This window comes from Spea bombifrons, chromosome 5, assembly GCF_027358695.1.
Source record: "Spea bombifrons isolate aSpeBom1 chromosome 5, aSpeBom1.2.pri, whole genome shotgun sequence".
Classification (NCBI taxonomy): Eukaryota; Metazoa; Chordata; class Amphibia; order Anura; family Pelobatidae; genus Spea; species Spea bombifrons.
This window is the reverse complement of record NC_071091.1, coordinates 35524926-35540761: the sequence shown is the minus strand read 5'-3', so window position 1 is coordinate 35540761 and position 15836 is coordinate 35524926. Positions and strand designations below refer to the sequence as shown.

At 38.1% G+C, this 15836-nt stretch overlaps 1 protein-coding gene across 1 annotated transcript in view; it reads left to right on the top strand.

Moving 5' to 3' along the window:
- ULK4 (unc-51 like kinase 4) overlaps nt 1-15836 on the top strand; it is a 252824-nt gene that overhangs the window by 182977 nt on the left and 54011 nt on the right. The window contains exon 35 of the mRNA XM_053468376.1: nt 10354-10539. Coding sequence (XP_053324351.1) covers nt 10354-10539 — 186 coding nt within the window. The remainder of the gene's footprint in view (nt 1-10353; nt 10540-15836) is intronic.

Below are 15836 nucleotides of genomic sequence, written 5' to 3'. Positions count from 1 at the left end.
AGAATAATTCTAAGAGCAGCAAGCTAACTGGTCCCACATATACACATATTGTGGTTTTCTCATCTCCACCACTACATTGGCTTATCTAGTGTATATAAATGTAAAGTGTTTTGAAAGAAGGACATACCAGCTTTCAAGCATGTGCCTGTTTTAGTCTGATGTTGTATAGCAAACAGATTGCTTTTGGTCTACTATGTATTTACAGTACATTAAAATTATATTGCTCTTAAAATTGCATACAAATTTACAAAATAGCCGCATTTTGAAGGTTTAACTGAGAGTAAAGGCAGTTAAGGTTGGTGTAGTAATTTATTTTAACATTGAGCATTGTACTGATCTTTCAATACATTCATTTATTAAACAGCTTCATATTAATAGCCTGGTTAATTATTTGACTTTTTTCTGTAACTATGTGGAATTAGATAGGAATTGGTCCCATAGGTAAAAGCTCTGCTTATGGCCCATCGGCTTCTTGAAGCTTTTTTGTGACAGGAAAACATTCTGGATTTAGCAATATGTTGCATTTAAAGAAATTCAAATCAGAATGTCTTAAACATTTCCCAGGAGAAGCTTTGGAAACACATTTTGCATAATTCAAGATAGCTGTATTAATTATTGTTAACTGATGAATATAGTGAACAATAAAAGATGACTTTACCAGGGATAAGGGAAATATGAGGATTGAATCCCTATTCAAGGCAGTGTTTTATGTATCAAACAAACCATCATTTGGCATTTAATTGGAAATTACAAAGATCAAAATGTACTAAGTAACCTCCAACTGTTATAACACATTGTGAACTAATTATAGATTTTAGGTGACATCAGAAAACCATGAATGTGATTTTAGTTTTTTTTTTAACTATAGTTTAACTCAGTCAAGTTACTGCTTATTGACCCCTGAACCTGTAATTCTCTGTATCTCATCATGTCCTTAATAACTACCAGGACACTTAGATTGGTCTAAGACAAAGTCACAGCTCTTTTTTGTCATAAATCAGTATTAACTTCCTTAGCAAGAGCTGGCTAGGTATCCTTGATGCCACGTGTTAGAGCTGTGACAATACTGACTAGCAGCACCAGGGAAGGTGGTTGTGAGAGAATGAGTAGGCAATGTCACCCACTCATAAAACTCCCACTTGATGCGGCGTATGCCATCACAGTCCACTGTCTGCGTCTGATACTGCTGTGCCCAGACGAAGTAGGGATCAGCAGACATGCGGCCACATGGGTATATATATATTGCCATCAGAGCCTCTGTAGCACTCTTCCCCAGAGTACCACACAATTCAGAGGCAGAACACCATGACATGAGGTTAAATCTGAGTGCTTAGCACAGGGGACATATTGTGTGACATTGGACCTGAGAAGAGGGAGCCGCCCTGTGTCAATCCTGAGGCAGTAACCACATACATGCACCACTGAGTGGCTGTGTGTGTGTATGTATGCATGTGAAATACATACATGCATGTGAAAAAGAAAGTACGCCCTCTTTGAATTCCATAGTTTTACATATAAGGACATAATAACAATCATCTGTTCCTTAGCAGGTCTAAAAATTAGGTAAATACAACTTCAGATGAACAACAGCACATGACATGTTACACTGTATCATGAGTTATTCAACAAAAATAAAGCTAAAATGGAGAAGCCATGTGTGAAGACCTTAGTACACTTACTGCTTCCATAGGAATTAAGATGCTAAGTAGCAGACAGATGCTGCTAATCAAATGCCCTTGATTAATTGATCATCAGCAAGTGTGACCACCTCTATAAAAGTTGAATTTTTAGCAGTTACTGGTCTGGAGCAATAGGTTGTGTGTTAACCAATCTTAGAGAATCAATTGTTGCTGCCTATTAATCTGGGAAGGGAAATAAGGCCGCCTGCAAACAATTTAAAGTCAATCATTCTATAGTGAGAAAGATTTTTCAAAAGTAGAAAATATCTAAGGTAGTTGCCAATCTTCCCAGTAACGGACATGCTCAGAGAAATTGCAAAACATTTAAAAGATACATCTCAGACTCTACAGGCCTCAGTTGTAAAATGTTAAAGCTCATGACAATACAATTAGAATATCACTGAACAAGTATGATGTGTTTGGAAGGGATGCCAGGAGAAAGACTCTTCTCTATAAAAAAAAAAAAAAACATGGCAGCACAGCTTTGGTTTGTAAAGTTGCACCTGAACAAACCGCAAGACTGGAACAATGACCTTTGTACAGATGAGACCAAAGTGGAGATGTTTGGCCATAGTGCACAGCGTCACATTTAGAAAAAAACAAACAAACATATCAGCACAAATACCTCATACCGACTGTCAAGCATGGTGGGGGGCAGGTGGTAATTTGGGTTTGTTTTGCAGCCACAGGACCAGAGAACCTTGCAGTAATTGAGTCGACCATGAACGCCTTCGTATGCTAAAGTATTCTAGAATCAAATCTGAGGCCATCTGCCCAACTGCTAAAGCTTGGCTGAAATTAGGTCATTCACACCAGCAAGTCTAAAACAGAATGCATGAAAAAGAAACAATGTGTTGTAATGGCCCAGTCACAGTCCAGACATCAACTCAATTAAAATGGTGTGAGGAGACCTTAAGAGAGATGTGCCTAAACAAATGCTGCAAACCTGAATGGACTGAAGCAACGTTGTAAAGGGTGGGCCAAGATTCCTCTACAACAATGTGAGAGACTGATAAAGTCATACAGAAAACAAACGCTTCAAGCTACAGTCAAGTCCTCCATTTTTCATACTATCCTCGTCTCCGGATCTGTGCCTTGAGAAATTGGGAAGATCCCACCCCCCCCCCTTTCTCTTTGAGATCACGAAGATTTGGGAAGTCCTGTTGCGGAGAGTGAGGCCTATCCGGGAGACGAACAGTGCCTCCCACCCATCCCTTTGTGCGATCTATGGGCTTAAATAAGCCCCACCAAACGTAAGGTCCAATTGGCCTACCGGATATATATATATATATATTTGTTCTGATGAATCACACTATGATGTTTTTTTCTTTTCTTCTTTTTTGTGACTGAGTTTAACATACTGCTCGGATCTCTTTGAAGCTACATCAAATTGGTATTATTTGCATCATTTATTCTCACTTGGTGTGAGGGGTGCAGTCACCTATATATGTTTTTTTTTTTTCCTTCAACAAAGTGGGGTTTTGTTTTAAGGTGTACTACAGCATATTCACATATTTTATTTATTCCATTATGTGTTTTTTGTTAATACATCTTTGTTTTATATTTATATATTCTTTTATGCGCACTTATTTTTATTTTAGGTGTACTTAGTTGTTCACACATGGTTACTCCATGGCTTTATTTTTGTTGGATAAATCATGACACTGTAATATGTCATGTGTTGTTGTTCATCTAAGGTTGTATTAACCTCATTTTAGACCTGCTACGAAACAGATGGTTATGTCCTGATATGTGAAACCATAGAACTCAAAGAGAGTGTACTTTTCTGCTCCACATGATTGTATATATAGTATAATATACAGTTTTGTATTTTAAGAAATCAATATGTTTGTCTCATAAGCCTAATGGGTCAACATGCAGAGTTATAACATATGTCAGTGCAGTGTTTTTATGATAGGACATTATTAGCTGTAGAAGCATATAATAAAAATAAAATGTTCTTGAAAAAAATAAAAAATTCAATTTTCAAATCAGTATCATTTTTACTTACCCTGGAAGCCTCACTGTCAGTAAGGCAAATGCCAGTTCTTAATTGGCCCCCTATCATGTAATGATGAAACTTGCCATTTTTCCAGCAAGACATGTATGAGCAGATGGAATACTAATCCGAGACAGAGGACAGACTTGCAGTAAATGCACTTGGCCTTCCTGTTGATCTGATGCATGTCTTAGTAATGGCGGGATTAGCGTCTTTTTTTGCATACGTTGCTGAAGGAATTAAACGTCTATGCTTGCCTGAAGTTTCACTCATTAAACCACACAAGTTGACAGCTATGAACTTTAATGTTATTAGTTAATGAAAGCTATTACCACCAATCTCCTTTCATCTGACTTGCTTTATTACAACTGAAGTTACATTAAAGCTTTCCATGCTGAAGCTTATGTTTCCAGTTTAAAAGGTTGGACAAAGTTTAATGAATAAGGGCCTGTAGTATTTAACTGCCATGGGCGACTTCTTAATTCTTTTTCTTAAGAGAAATTGTTTAACTCTGTGCCTTGATTGCCATTTTACAGCCCTCACAAAGGCAAGGCAATTCTCTAAACAAACCCCATGTTTTGTTTAGCAAAATATTTAATCACTTTGTTCAAGTAGTTCATTAGTTTTATATCTTTATTTTAATGAATGGTGATGTATTTTTCCATGTCCTCTTATGTCTCAGATCTACTGTAGGGCGAATAGGCTTCCCAATGCTCTGCAATGGGCCAGAGATCTGTGAATCTCCCCAACTTGTTTATTTACACTATGGAGGACTGTGCCAGATGCCATAGCACACTGTTAGGTGCTGCTCATCTGCCACGAAGGAGAAAGCTAGTATGTCACTGGACATGGCTCTATATACCCTTCTTCTAAAATATGTATTATTTGAATTCATTTTTTGATCCAACATTTAAAAAATGTCTATTACCATAACCAACCTTTTAAAAGATGTACTTAAAAATAAACACCATATCATAGTATGCCAAATTGCAATGTACATTGCTGTTTGTCTGTCATATTTTGTCATAGCAAACCAACCTCATCTGAGTCCTTCACTTTGTATTTGAAGCAAATAACGTACCTAAAAAGCAACGTTCACTTGGAGAGGGAGACGCAGCAAACCAATTTTATGTGATTTTGAGGTAGTAGGTGGATTTATAAGTTGAATTATTTTATTTGTAAGGTTTTGGTGTATAATTTTGCATTAGTAATCATGCATATTGAGTATGTTTGCCTGCCCATCGTCATATTACATCTCTTGCTGTAGACTTGGATGAATGGAATTATGTTTTTTGACATAAATGAGGAACTTAATGGATCATAAGTGATAATCCTTCATACATCTGATAGAAAACAGAATTTATACGTTTATCTTTTTTGTAGAAGTCTTCTTACCTGCTTAATTGACTAATGTTCCAAAAGTAATAACCAGTGAAGGCGATAACATTTCAACACTGGCACAAACTGTCCTGAACCAGATATGACAAGCAACAATATCTTTATGATTACCTCTACCCCTAGCTATCCTACACATCCATTCTCTCCTGCTGTGCATATGACATTTTCTCTACTCCATTATTCTTATTTTTTGTATATTGCACATATTAATAAATAATGATTATGTTCCCATAACTCCCTCTTCTTTAAAAAAATATATATTTTTTTAATATATTTTTTGTAGAAATCCAGTCGAACATCATAATCATTTTACAGTCCTCATCAAAATAGATGTCGTTTTCTATTAAATGTGTTTTTTGTGCATCCTCATTAATGTGCTGACGCAAGCGTGCCCTGGGGCTAACGTTAGACAGTTTCATTGTTGCTCTAATATTAGACTGTCCTAAAAACTACAGCAGAATAAAAAATGTCACTTCTGCTTCAAAGATCATATACGGCTTGATCGGTGGTTTTTATTACATGGGTACTGATGATGTTTGTGGTGAAAAAAAACCATTGTTTTTGTTCAGATAATCTTAAAACTCTGAGTGTTGAAATTGCTTTTTTGCTTTGTAAGTGTGATGTTTTTTTTCCGTTGGCAGCCCTCTAATCTCTTCTTGTGATGTAAAGTTTTTAATGTTTTTGCATATTTTTATACCTAGTGTTATTTTGCTGCAGAGGTTACTAAAAGCGTCATGAGAAAATACTTAAAATAGTTTCCAATGTAGTTCCTACAGGTATTACTTAGATAGTAAAAAAAATATTTGATAGTTTTCTCCTTGCTATGCAGGTAAGGTGACCAGAATTTTAAAATTAAATCCGGGAAAAAAAAATTTAATTGGCAAATGGTAAAAAACTATTACATAAGCATATTTTCTTAAAATGTTTATCTCATTTTGTCCATGAGGTAAAAATATACTTCTTAGGATCAATGCAGGGACTGTCCCCAGTAACCAGAGACGTCTGGTCCCCTATACGTAGATGTATGGCCTAGTGACATCACCAAGGATGAAGAGATGCAAGATAAACGCCATATGAACTAAGTAGCATTGTAAGGCAATATTTAAGGCAGAAAGAGATAAAAAAAAAAACACTGATATGAACATCTGTTAACATTTGTGGCTTGGCCTGGAGGCTTGAGGAATCACTAAATTTAGGGGGGGAATCCTGAATATAAGACTACACTATAGGAAAACGTTTTGCTAGTAAATATTAATTCACATGTAAACTATTTTTTCATATTTAATAAAAACTATGAGTGCGAAAAATGCATTTCTTGTTTTTATTTCATATTATTTGCCAACCTGCCCCCACTTATGCACATCTGCCCCGGCATGCAACTCTACCCCCCTGAAATGCCTTATACCCCCTCTATATGCCACTCTTCCTCCTTGATATGCCACTCTGCCCCCCAGACTTACCAATACATCCCCAGACTTGTCCCTCGTGCTTCAGACTCCCTGGTGTCTAGTGGGATCAGCTGGAGAACGTCTGTCTGATGCGCGTGGACAACCTCCGCTGCTACCACAGGGGCTTCTATGACTGAGCCCCGAAAGGTCATGTGCATACCTGGGAACTTCTGGGCTCCGGCTACCCAGAGCTTTCCCTTGCGGGACGCGGCCAGGACTGCCCACTGATGTCTGCGGGCGGTCCCGCGACGTCGGCGGGAGTTCCTGCTGACATCAGTGGACCTCCATTTAAATGGAAAATGGGCGGGGTCTAACTGGCAAACCCTGTATTTAAGTGCAGATGTGCTTTAACTGAACTTACCTACTTTCCTGTTTTTTGTCTTGTGTTCCTTTCGGTGTTTAAATAAGTCACAACCTATGACGTATTTTTTTTTTTTTATGTAGACTATCCTTCAATCATGTATAATTTGGCTGTAAGCCCTAAAATAGACTATACATCAGTAGTTCATTTTTTTCCTTCTGTTTGGTATTTCAAGGTTATCGTTACCTGAATAAATCAGGAAGAAAAGGTTCCTTGTGGAGAAGCTAAATTAATTTACTTGTGCACGGTGATTTGTAGACCGAAAGCCTTTTTTTAATAAAAAAAAATAAAGTATATAGAAAAGAAAAGCTATTTTCCCTGTTGTTTGAAGTGGATGCTTGATTCAGTCATTCTAGAAATAGATTGCATTTTCACGGATAGTTTTTTTTTTTTTTGCAGCTTTAGTGTGAAATTATAGCTTGTGAACGATGAGGAATTGACAGCCTCAGAAAGTGTAGCCATCAGTCACAGATGGGACAAAATGCTGGCAGTGAAAACCGTTCATGGTTACTAAACTCCCACAGGTAGATTTATAAAAACATGAAGTGCTGCAGCAGGTGATGTCTGATAAAGCATAGTACCCATCTAGGTCTCATCGGGTGCATTTTTATTTACCTATTCTTATTTGCTAGCACAAATAATTCATATTCTAAATTTTAGCAGAAGCAGACGCCCAAAGAGGGACACTTTTGTTGGTTAGGGACAGGGTGAGGTTGGCTTGGGGTAGGACCATCCACCTGCCTTACATGTCTGCTCCCCGTGCGTTGTATTGAACACTACACTAGGATATGGTGTTGTATCATTACAATGCGCTGCTTTAATCCATTGTGACATATCCACATGGGAGCTGCAAAAACACAGACCTCAATCAATTTTACATCTCATTGAGTGGTCCTTGATCCACAGAAGCTAAAAATCAGGACTGTCCTGTGTGACACTTGGAGCGTATGGCATTGTTTCATCTCCTCCTTCAATATACCTTTCGTGACACTTAAGAATCGAGTTCTTATTTCGCCTGCCAAGGATTAAGTAAATGAAATAAAATTTCTTAACACAGAACATATTTTCAATTGATCTGTTAAACATGAATACACATGTTATTTGTGTTTTTCCCTTCTTTTGATTAAAAATACATATATTGTCTATGTATATCCTTCAAATAATTTTGAAAAATGTTTTCTAAATGAACTAGCACAGTTTACGAGGTAGATGCATTGGATATAGATCACGGAGGATACAAATAGGATCAGAAAAGTGTTTGTTTTTTTTGTTTGTTTCATTTACAGTATATATCTAATTCTATGCTTCCAAAGATAAGGGTTTACCATCAAGGTTGGTGCTTATACTAACAAACAGAGTCTTAGCTATTACTTTACATTTAAACCAAAAGCGTGGCTGTTGTTATATACTGTTACAAAAGTTTTAGCTACGGCTACTACTGGTTTTTAAACCAAAATGCTTTGCAATTGCTTTCCTATTGCCAACAATTCTTGCAGCCCTATCAATGGCAAGAAAGTGCTGTCAACGATAGCAATAGGAATGCATTCCTCGTGGGTTTGAACAGACTTTAGCCCATAGCGTACAACAAGCAGGGGAAACACTGTACTGCGTATAGCTAGTGGGTAATGAAAGGGGCAAATGCATATGAGGGGATTCCGCAACTGGGGGCACCATGTAGCTATCATACGTATTAAAGTATATGAAGCCTGGATTGTCCCTTTAAATAAGTCTGTTAGAATGAGATTTGTTACTTACAGGTGAAGCTCTGTTTAGTGCTGCTTGCCCATCCGTATATTTGGCTATGTTTTTTCATTTGCGAGCAAAAGCTATTGTTGCATTAGCTTATGGGCTTAACAGAAGTGAATGTACTGTAAGTAAAATCATATATGATATATTTACCCCTACGTGCAGATTAAAATGAATCTTGATGAATGACCCCATAGTGGAGCCAACAGGTAGTTCACCACCAGCCATTATGGCACTAATTACACAGTTAGATTTAGCATATCATCGGATTATTCTGGAAACTATTGTTCTGTGATGGCCAAAGTGCTACTAAGTGGAAGCCCTGCACTAGATTAGAAAAAAAAACTATCATTTGAAATTGGTGTAACCCAATCTCACTGCACTGTGACTATTTTCCAACTCATGTATTTCAAGGCTATAACCTTTAAAGTTTATGACCCTTCTTTGTTATATTTGGGTTTCTTGTTACTTGTCTAATGACCTAGTCTTTTTAGTTGTCTCTTGTTTTGTTCTTGAATGGAAAAACACTTTGTTTATAATACTTTCAGTTTAGCAGTGTATAGGTCCTATTAACTACCAACACAGATGCTAGAAGAAGAGAGAAAAAATAATTGGGTTCTAATCCTGTAAGCTCAGTCCAGGTCAATGTATTACAAATATGTTATTTTCAGAAGGAACATATGTTCCTTAGTTTTGAGATCTTAAGACTCACTAATCTTCAGATTTGCTTTTAAAGCAAGTGTTTGTTATAAAAATCACACAAATGGAAATGTAACCAATCATGGCAAATATACATCTATATATTTTTTAACAAAACCTATGCATGGGTTTCTTTGAATGTCCACTCAGAAGAAAAGTATTGGCAGGGTGTGGGTAATTAATGGAATGTGAAATAAGTCCACATTTTGGAGGATGCCCCTTTAAACTTAATTATTTAATACATACTCTGTGGTCTGCTGTTCTTTTTTTATATGTTTGCACCTGTTTATTATAAATGCCACATGCTAAACTGGAAAAATATTTGCAATTTTTCATATGTAGTGGCATATAAAACATTTTAGGTATCTTAAGCGTGGCCATCTAGGACAATAAAGCTTGGGAACTCTGAATTTCAACAAACTGTGCATTTTTATTTTTAAAATAAAGCCTGGAACATTGGAGCCCCCTTGGGCTCTATCTTTCTAGCCCAGGCTGACAAGACCAACTAACTTAAGCCGCATTCCCAGACCCAGCTAAGCAAAGCTCTAGGAAACCTCCTTCAGACAAAACACACGGCAGGTAATGCCACAATTCGCTCAGGGATCTTCTTCAGGGCTTCCAACCCTGGGAGCATGGGGAACTTCCTTCCTCTCAATAGTTTCTCTGAAGCTTAAGGGAGTTCAAATGTCCAGCAGACTGAATCATACAAACACAGCTTGGGAATCCAGTTAGTTGTAAAATTAGAGTTGTAGCATTGGCCCGGCCAGCTCTCTAAATGCTCCACCCAATGGACCCATACACAAGATTTACACTTTATCCGTTCATAGAATCTGCATGAAACATCTCATTAATAATAATATTAAATCCAGCCCACGATTTCACTTGTTGTAACAGGTTGACGAAGACATGTATTCGTTGGTTTGTAGATAGAAAATAAATATTTTTAAAAAATGATTCATAGAAAAAAAAACCCTTTTATTTAGTTATTGGGAAACTTAATGCAACGTCCATGTTTGCTTTTAGCTGCCATCTGAAGATCCAGAAATGTATGAGAACTCATCCCAGTGCTTATCATTGATGATCCAATTGTATGGTGGAGACAACCAAGACAGCATGTCCAAAGACAACATGGAGAGCTTTGCTCAAGTATTACTTTCCAAGAGACAGCCTAAGCAGCAAAAGCTACTACTGAGAGCAATCAAAAGACTGGTGAGTAAAAGAAACCTGTTTTATTTTACATAGTAAACGGATATGTATTGCATGTAATTATCTCAATAATACGACAGGTAACATTTCCCCTATATATTTGAATATAAATGTGTTTCGTACATGAAAGGATGTACATTACATCAAACTGATAAGGTTGTGTGTGTACTAAATCTAAGATTATATTTTCTTCAACCTCTATATGTATGTTGTGTGTATATATATATATATATTTTAAATTAAGCTCTAACAGATGTATTAAGCGCCATATAATAAAGGGGATAAACAATAAGTATATATAGTCTATAGACCAAATTAGGGAACAAACAGTGTTGTAATAACCTTTTGGGCCGCCCTTGGCCTGACTTAGGCAAGCGCCAGGAGCCCCCCCCCCACTAACGTGGTCTACTGTTACCAGTCTTATTATATAGATTTTGTACCAGGGGGGTTGCCAGCCACCGGACCTAGTCAGCCCTAGTCGCTGGGTAAAATAAGTATGGATACATTAAGAAAGGCAGTCCCTGACCCGTAGGGCTTACATTCTATGTAGTAGTAGGCAGTGGGTACACCTACATATACAGTAAGGAGGGCCAGCTACTTTAAACGGCCCTAGATAAAGGAAGAGGTTAATATACATTTGTTACAGCACTTTCCCAAGCACATATTCTTGTACTTCCCATAACTAGATTAAATCCAAGCCTTTGACGGCAAAATCTAATAGCACATTTCTTAAGCCTTTTGAGAGTTTGGAAGGAGATTCAGCAAGTTAGGTGTTTGTATATTATATTTTTTTTATAATGGTTTTAAAAATGGCTATTACATTGTAATGTGTCCAGTAAACCACATCATAAGCTTAGAACAAATGTAATCAGTATGTTAATGTTCAGTTCTACTGCCTGTAGTTTGTGCTTTTATGTTAACATGGCAGATTCACTCGCTAACATAAGTAGGTAAATAAATCTTCTTTGTGTTTTTGGTTGTAAGAATACCCATAGAACTGCTCGTTACCTAGGAAATATTGTATTCTACGTGCTGTGCTAAGAGCTTGTAGTCAAATTTTGTTTTTCTGTACTAGCATGTGTCCTTGGATTTCCCTAAACTGTGTATTGAGGGTAATGTAAGTAAGTTAGTGCTTTGTGATCAAATATGTTTGTGTACAATGAAGCATTAACAAGTACACCGGAAGTGATCTGGATCATGAAATTCAAGACAAACCTAATCAGGCAGTTGCAATACATGTGATGTTAGCTATAGGCCTCTCTGTTGTGTAAAATGCATTGTGGGTGCTCAGTTAATGTATCTGAACACATTATATTGTGATTATGCCTGCAGTAGTATCATATGCATTACTTACAATCTGATACTACATAATGTTAAAGGGACAGTTTATTGTCTCTGACAACCCACTAAAGAACAATGCACATTAAACTACTTTGATATGGATTATTCTACAACAAGCGTAAATTGTTGGTGCTATATAAATAATAATAATAATAACAACAAACAAACATGCACTTACCTGTGGTTGAAGCTGTGGCAGCCAATCAGTGGCAGGAAAGCACAAAAAATTGGTGGGAGTACAGGGGGTGTGAAAAGTGAAATAGGGGGGTTGCTGGGGGAGCTGCCGTGGGGCAGACCTAGGGCAGAGCCCCCCAACCGCTTCACTTCATGACGGCTGTCCTCTCTGTGAAATCTGTGACTTAAAAGGTGCAATGTGCCTTTTAAAGCAGTATATGAGCTGGTTGGGCAGATCAGACCATTCAGTGGCAGCACATCGAGATGCCTGATCGCCCAAAAGGACGATGTAATGAGAGACAGCATCCCCCCTGGAGCTGCCATCCTATGCCTGGGCCTAGTTGCCAGAGCTAATGTTGACTGACGTTAAGTATTTTGCAAGTAGAGGTGTTAGGGTAAACGCATTTCCTGCATGGACAATAGTTGGGGCCATGGGCAAAGGGCATACAGTGTACTTTTGTGAATGCATTGTATAGCGCTACGGAATATGATTTATAAATCAAAAAATAGTAATAATAAAGAGATCCTGATAGCTACAATCTATGGATCTTCATGTATGGACATACACACAAACAGGATATTCTAGTGGCCTCACTTTTGCCCTTTTTTCTGTTCTTCTTTAAAAAAAATGTACTTGCGCAAAAGCTTTAAGGTCAAGTGTTCCGAGACATAATAACTCTTACCTACAAGCCCTGGAGTGTTCTGGCACACATAAATCAGATGAGAAATATCCAATTTCCTAGAGAGGATGGCATCTCTCTATCTTTGAGACTACAAGGTGAAATTGATATCCTCATCAAAAGAAATATGTGACCAAATGGAAATGGAAACTTGTACCTGCAGAAAGATGTGCAAAATGTGACATTAACTGAGCACGGATAGAACAACCAGGTGAGCTGCATCGCCCTTTGAAGTATATGGTATTTCTGGCTAGACAATAGCACACCAGCTGTATTAACTGAAAGAATAAAAAAAACAGATCCATTCCTTGCAGACCGTGCCACAGAAACCGTACTATAACCTAACAAAGACATTCTTCCTTGACAGAAACAGCAACGAAATAAGAACACATTTAAAGTGTAAGCGGCACAGAAACCAATGTCTAGCTTGAGTTTTCTGTTTTACTTATTATTATCCTGTCCCAGAATTATTAAAAGACAAAAAGAAAGTGTTTGATGAGTAGGTTAAGCCATAGTTGATTGGGCTTCCTACAACTTGTTTCATTTATAGCCATAGGTACCAATAAACCACTGTAATGACAAACTAGTGAACAAACTAGAACTAAATGAAATCTGGACCCTATATATATATATATATATATATATATATATATATATATATATATATATATATATATATATATATATTAGTGACAAACCCTGTAGCATGAGGGCCATATATGTCACAGTTATGGATCTTGAGCACAATCCTCTAGGGCAATAACCCTGGCTTGTAGCAAACATTGATTCATTTTCAACTACTCATGAAACACCCCAAAACAAAATCATAAAATTAACAAACTGAGCTCTCAATTGGAGCCATCTCTAGCTATACTATGCTGGCCCTGACTGACCAGCCTAAACAGCCACTAACTAGACCTCCCAGCCAGGCCCAGCCAAGCCAGGCTCTGGAAAACCTCCCCAGACAGCACACAAATGTCCAGGCAGGTGCTGCCTCACTTGGCTCAGTGATGGTCTTTTCCAGGACCTCTCCTTGCCCTGAAAGCACAGGAGAACTTCCTCTTCCCACAACAGTCTCCCTGATCATCCGCCTCCAGGGGCTCCTGTGTCTGATGCTGGCCTCATAGGAACCCCAGAACAGACCTCTAGCCTCTTGTAAAAGCCGGCGTGGATTTTCCGCCCACCCTGCTCTCCAATTGCTCCACCCCAGGGACCCATATGCATGACTTGTAAAGCACCTGCACCCAAATGCCAAACAAATCATCTCCCTGGGGTTAACAGCATCACAACATATATATATAATGTATATGTATATTATGTTCTGAAGTATGTTCCAATATGGTTCTCACTTTCTTGTTTTTTTGGGAGGGGGTTATATTAGGCATTTCATTGTATTGACCCTAGTTGTAAAGAAACCTTTGTGACCCGGTAAGTAACAATTATTGATTGTTTTCATTTTTATATAGTGTGGTGCAAAGAAAGTGAGCAGTAGCAGAAAAATAATTCTAATCACGTGTCGCGCTGGAATATATGAATCTCTGTCTCATTAATGGAACTATGAGCAAGAATACATGAGACATTTTGGTGATTATATTCCAGATACACTATGAGCATTTTAATAAATACAAGCTTTTACATATATAGTTTTAGGAATATTATTGATTAACAGGGGTAACTAGAAACCACTGGGCCTACTCAATCTCACCCCACTTACACATCCATGCTCACACTCACACACGTACACATTCCATGCTCACACTCACACACGTACACATTCCATGCTCACACACACACACACGTACACATTCCATGCTCGCTCACACACACAAGTACACATTCCATGCTCGCTCACACACAAGTACACATTCCATGCTCACTCACACATACAAGTACACGTTCCATGCTCACACACACAAAGTACACATCCATGCTCACACACACAAGTACACATTCCATGCTCACTCACACATACAAGTACACGTTCCATGCTCACTCACACATACAAGTACACGTTCCATGCTCACTCACACATACAAGTACACGTTCCATGCTCACACACAAGTACTCATTCCATGCTCACTCACACACAAGCACACATTCCATGCTCACTCACACACACGTACACATTCCATGCTCACTCACACACATGTACACATTCCATGCTCATTCACACACAAGTACACATTCCATGCTCTCTCACACATACAAGTACACGTTCCATGCTCACTCACACATACAAGTACACATTCCATGCTCACTCACACACACGTACACATTCCATGCTCACTCACACACACGTACACATTCCATGCTCACTCACACACATGTACACATTCCATGCTCATTCACACACAAGTACACATTCCATGCTCACTCACACATACAAGTACACGTTCCATGCTCTCACACACAAGTACACATTCATGCTTACATACACACATATATATGTACACACAAACACATATACATACATCCTGCCTCCGCTTATCTCTCACCGCTCCTGCAGTCTTCCCTCTGGCTTCTCGCGCACAGTGTGCGGGCAGCCTCCATTTCACCACTGGGTCACTTGACGTCATGCCAGATGGGCCCTTTCTAAACAATTTTGAACCAGTATGAGGAGACAGGAAGAAGGGGTCGCACCAGGCCCCCTAGAGGCACTGGCCTCCCGCTGCGACCCTTGTAGTTATGTCAGTGGTGGTTAAGAAAAATAGATATAGCCTTATCAGCCCAAGACTTTAGTGAAATCATAGCAGATTTTCATGTGGCATGAGGTTATAAACTATGGTGACATCTGTGTGTTATACTTTTTGTAAATATGATCCACTTTTAAGGGCATTCGACCCACTAAGACATTCCAGTTTAACATTAATAAATCTTAATACCCTCTAATGGAGGATTCTGCAAAGTTAATCCTAAGGAAAATTGCTGGAAAAGGTGCTACAAACATCTATTAGGTACAAAAAGATTACATATAAGAAAATGATTGTTGGTTGCTATGGTGATAAGACCACTTTTTTAAATACCGTACCATTCCTTTAATGATCTGTTTGTTATAATACTGCTCTTTGTGATCTGTTACAGATAACTTCATTAAAGAATATTGTC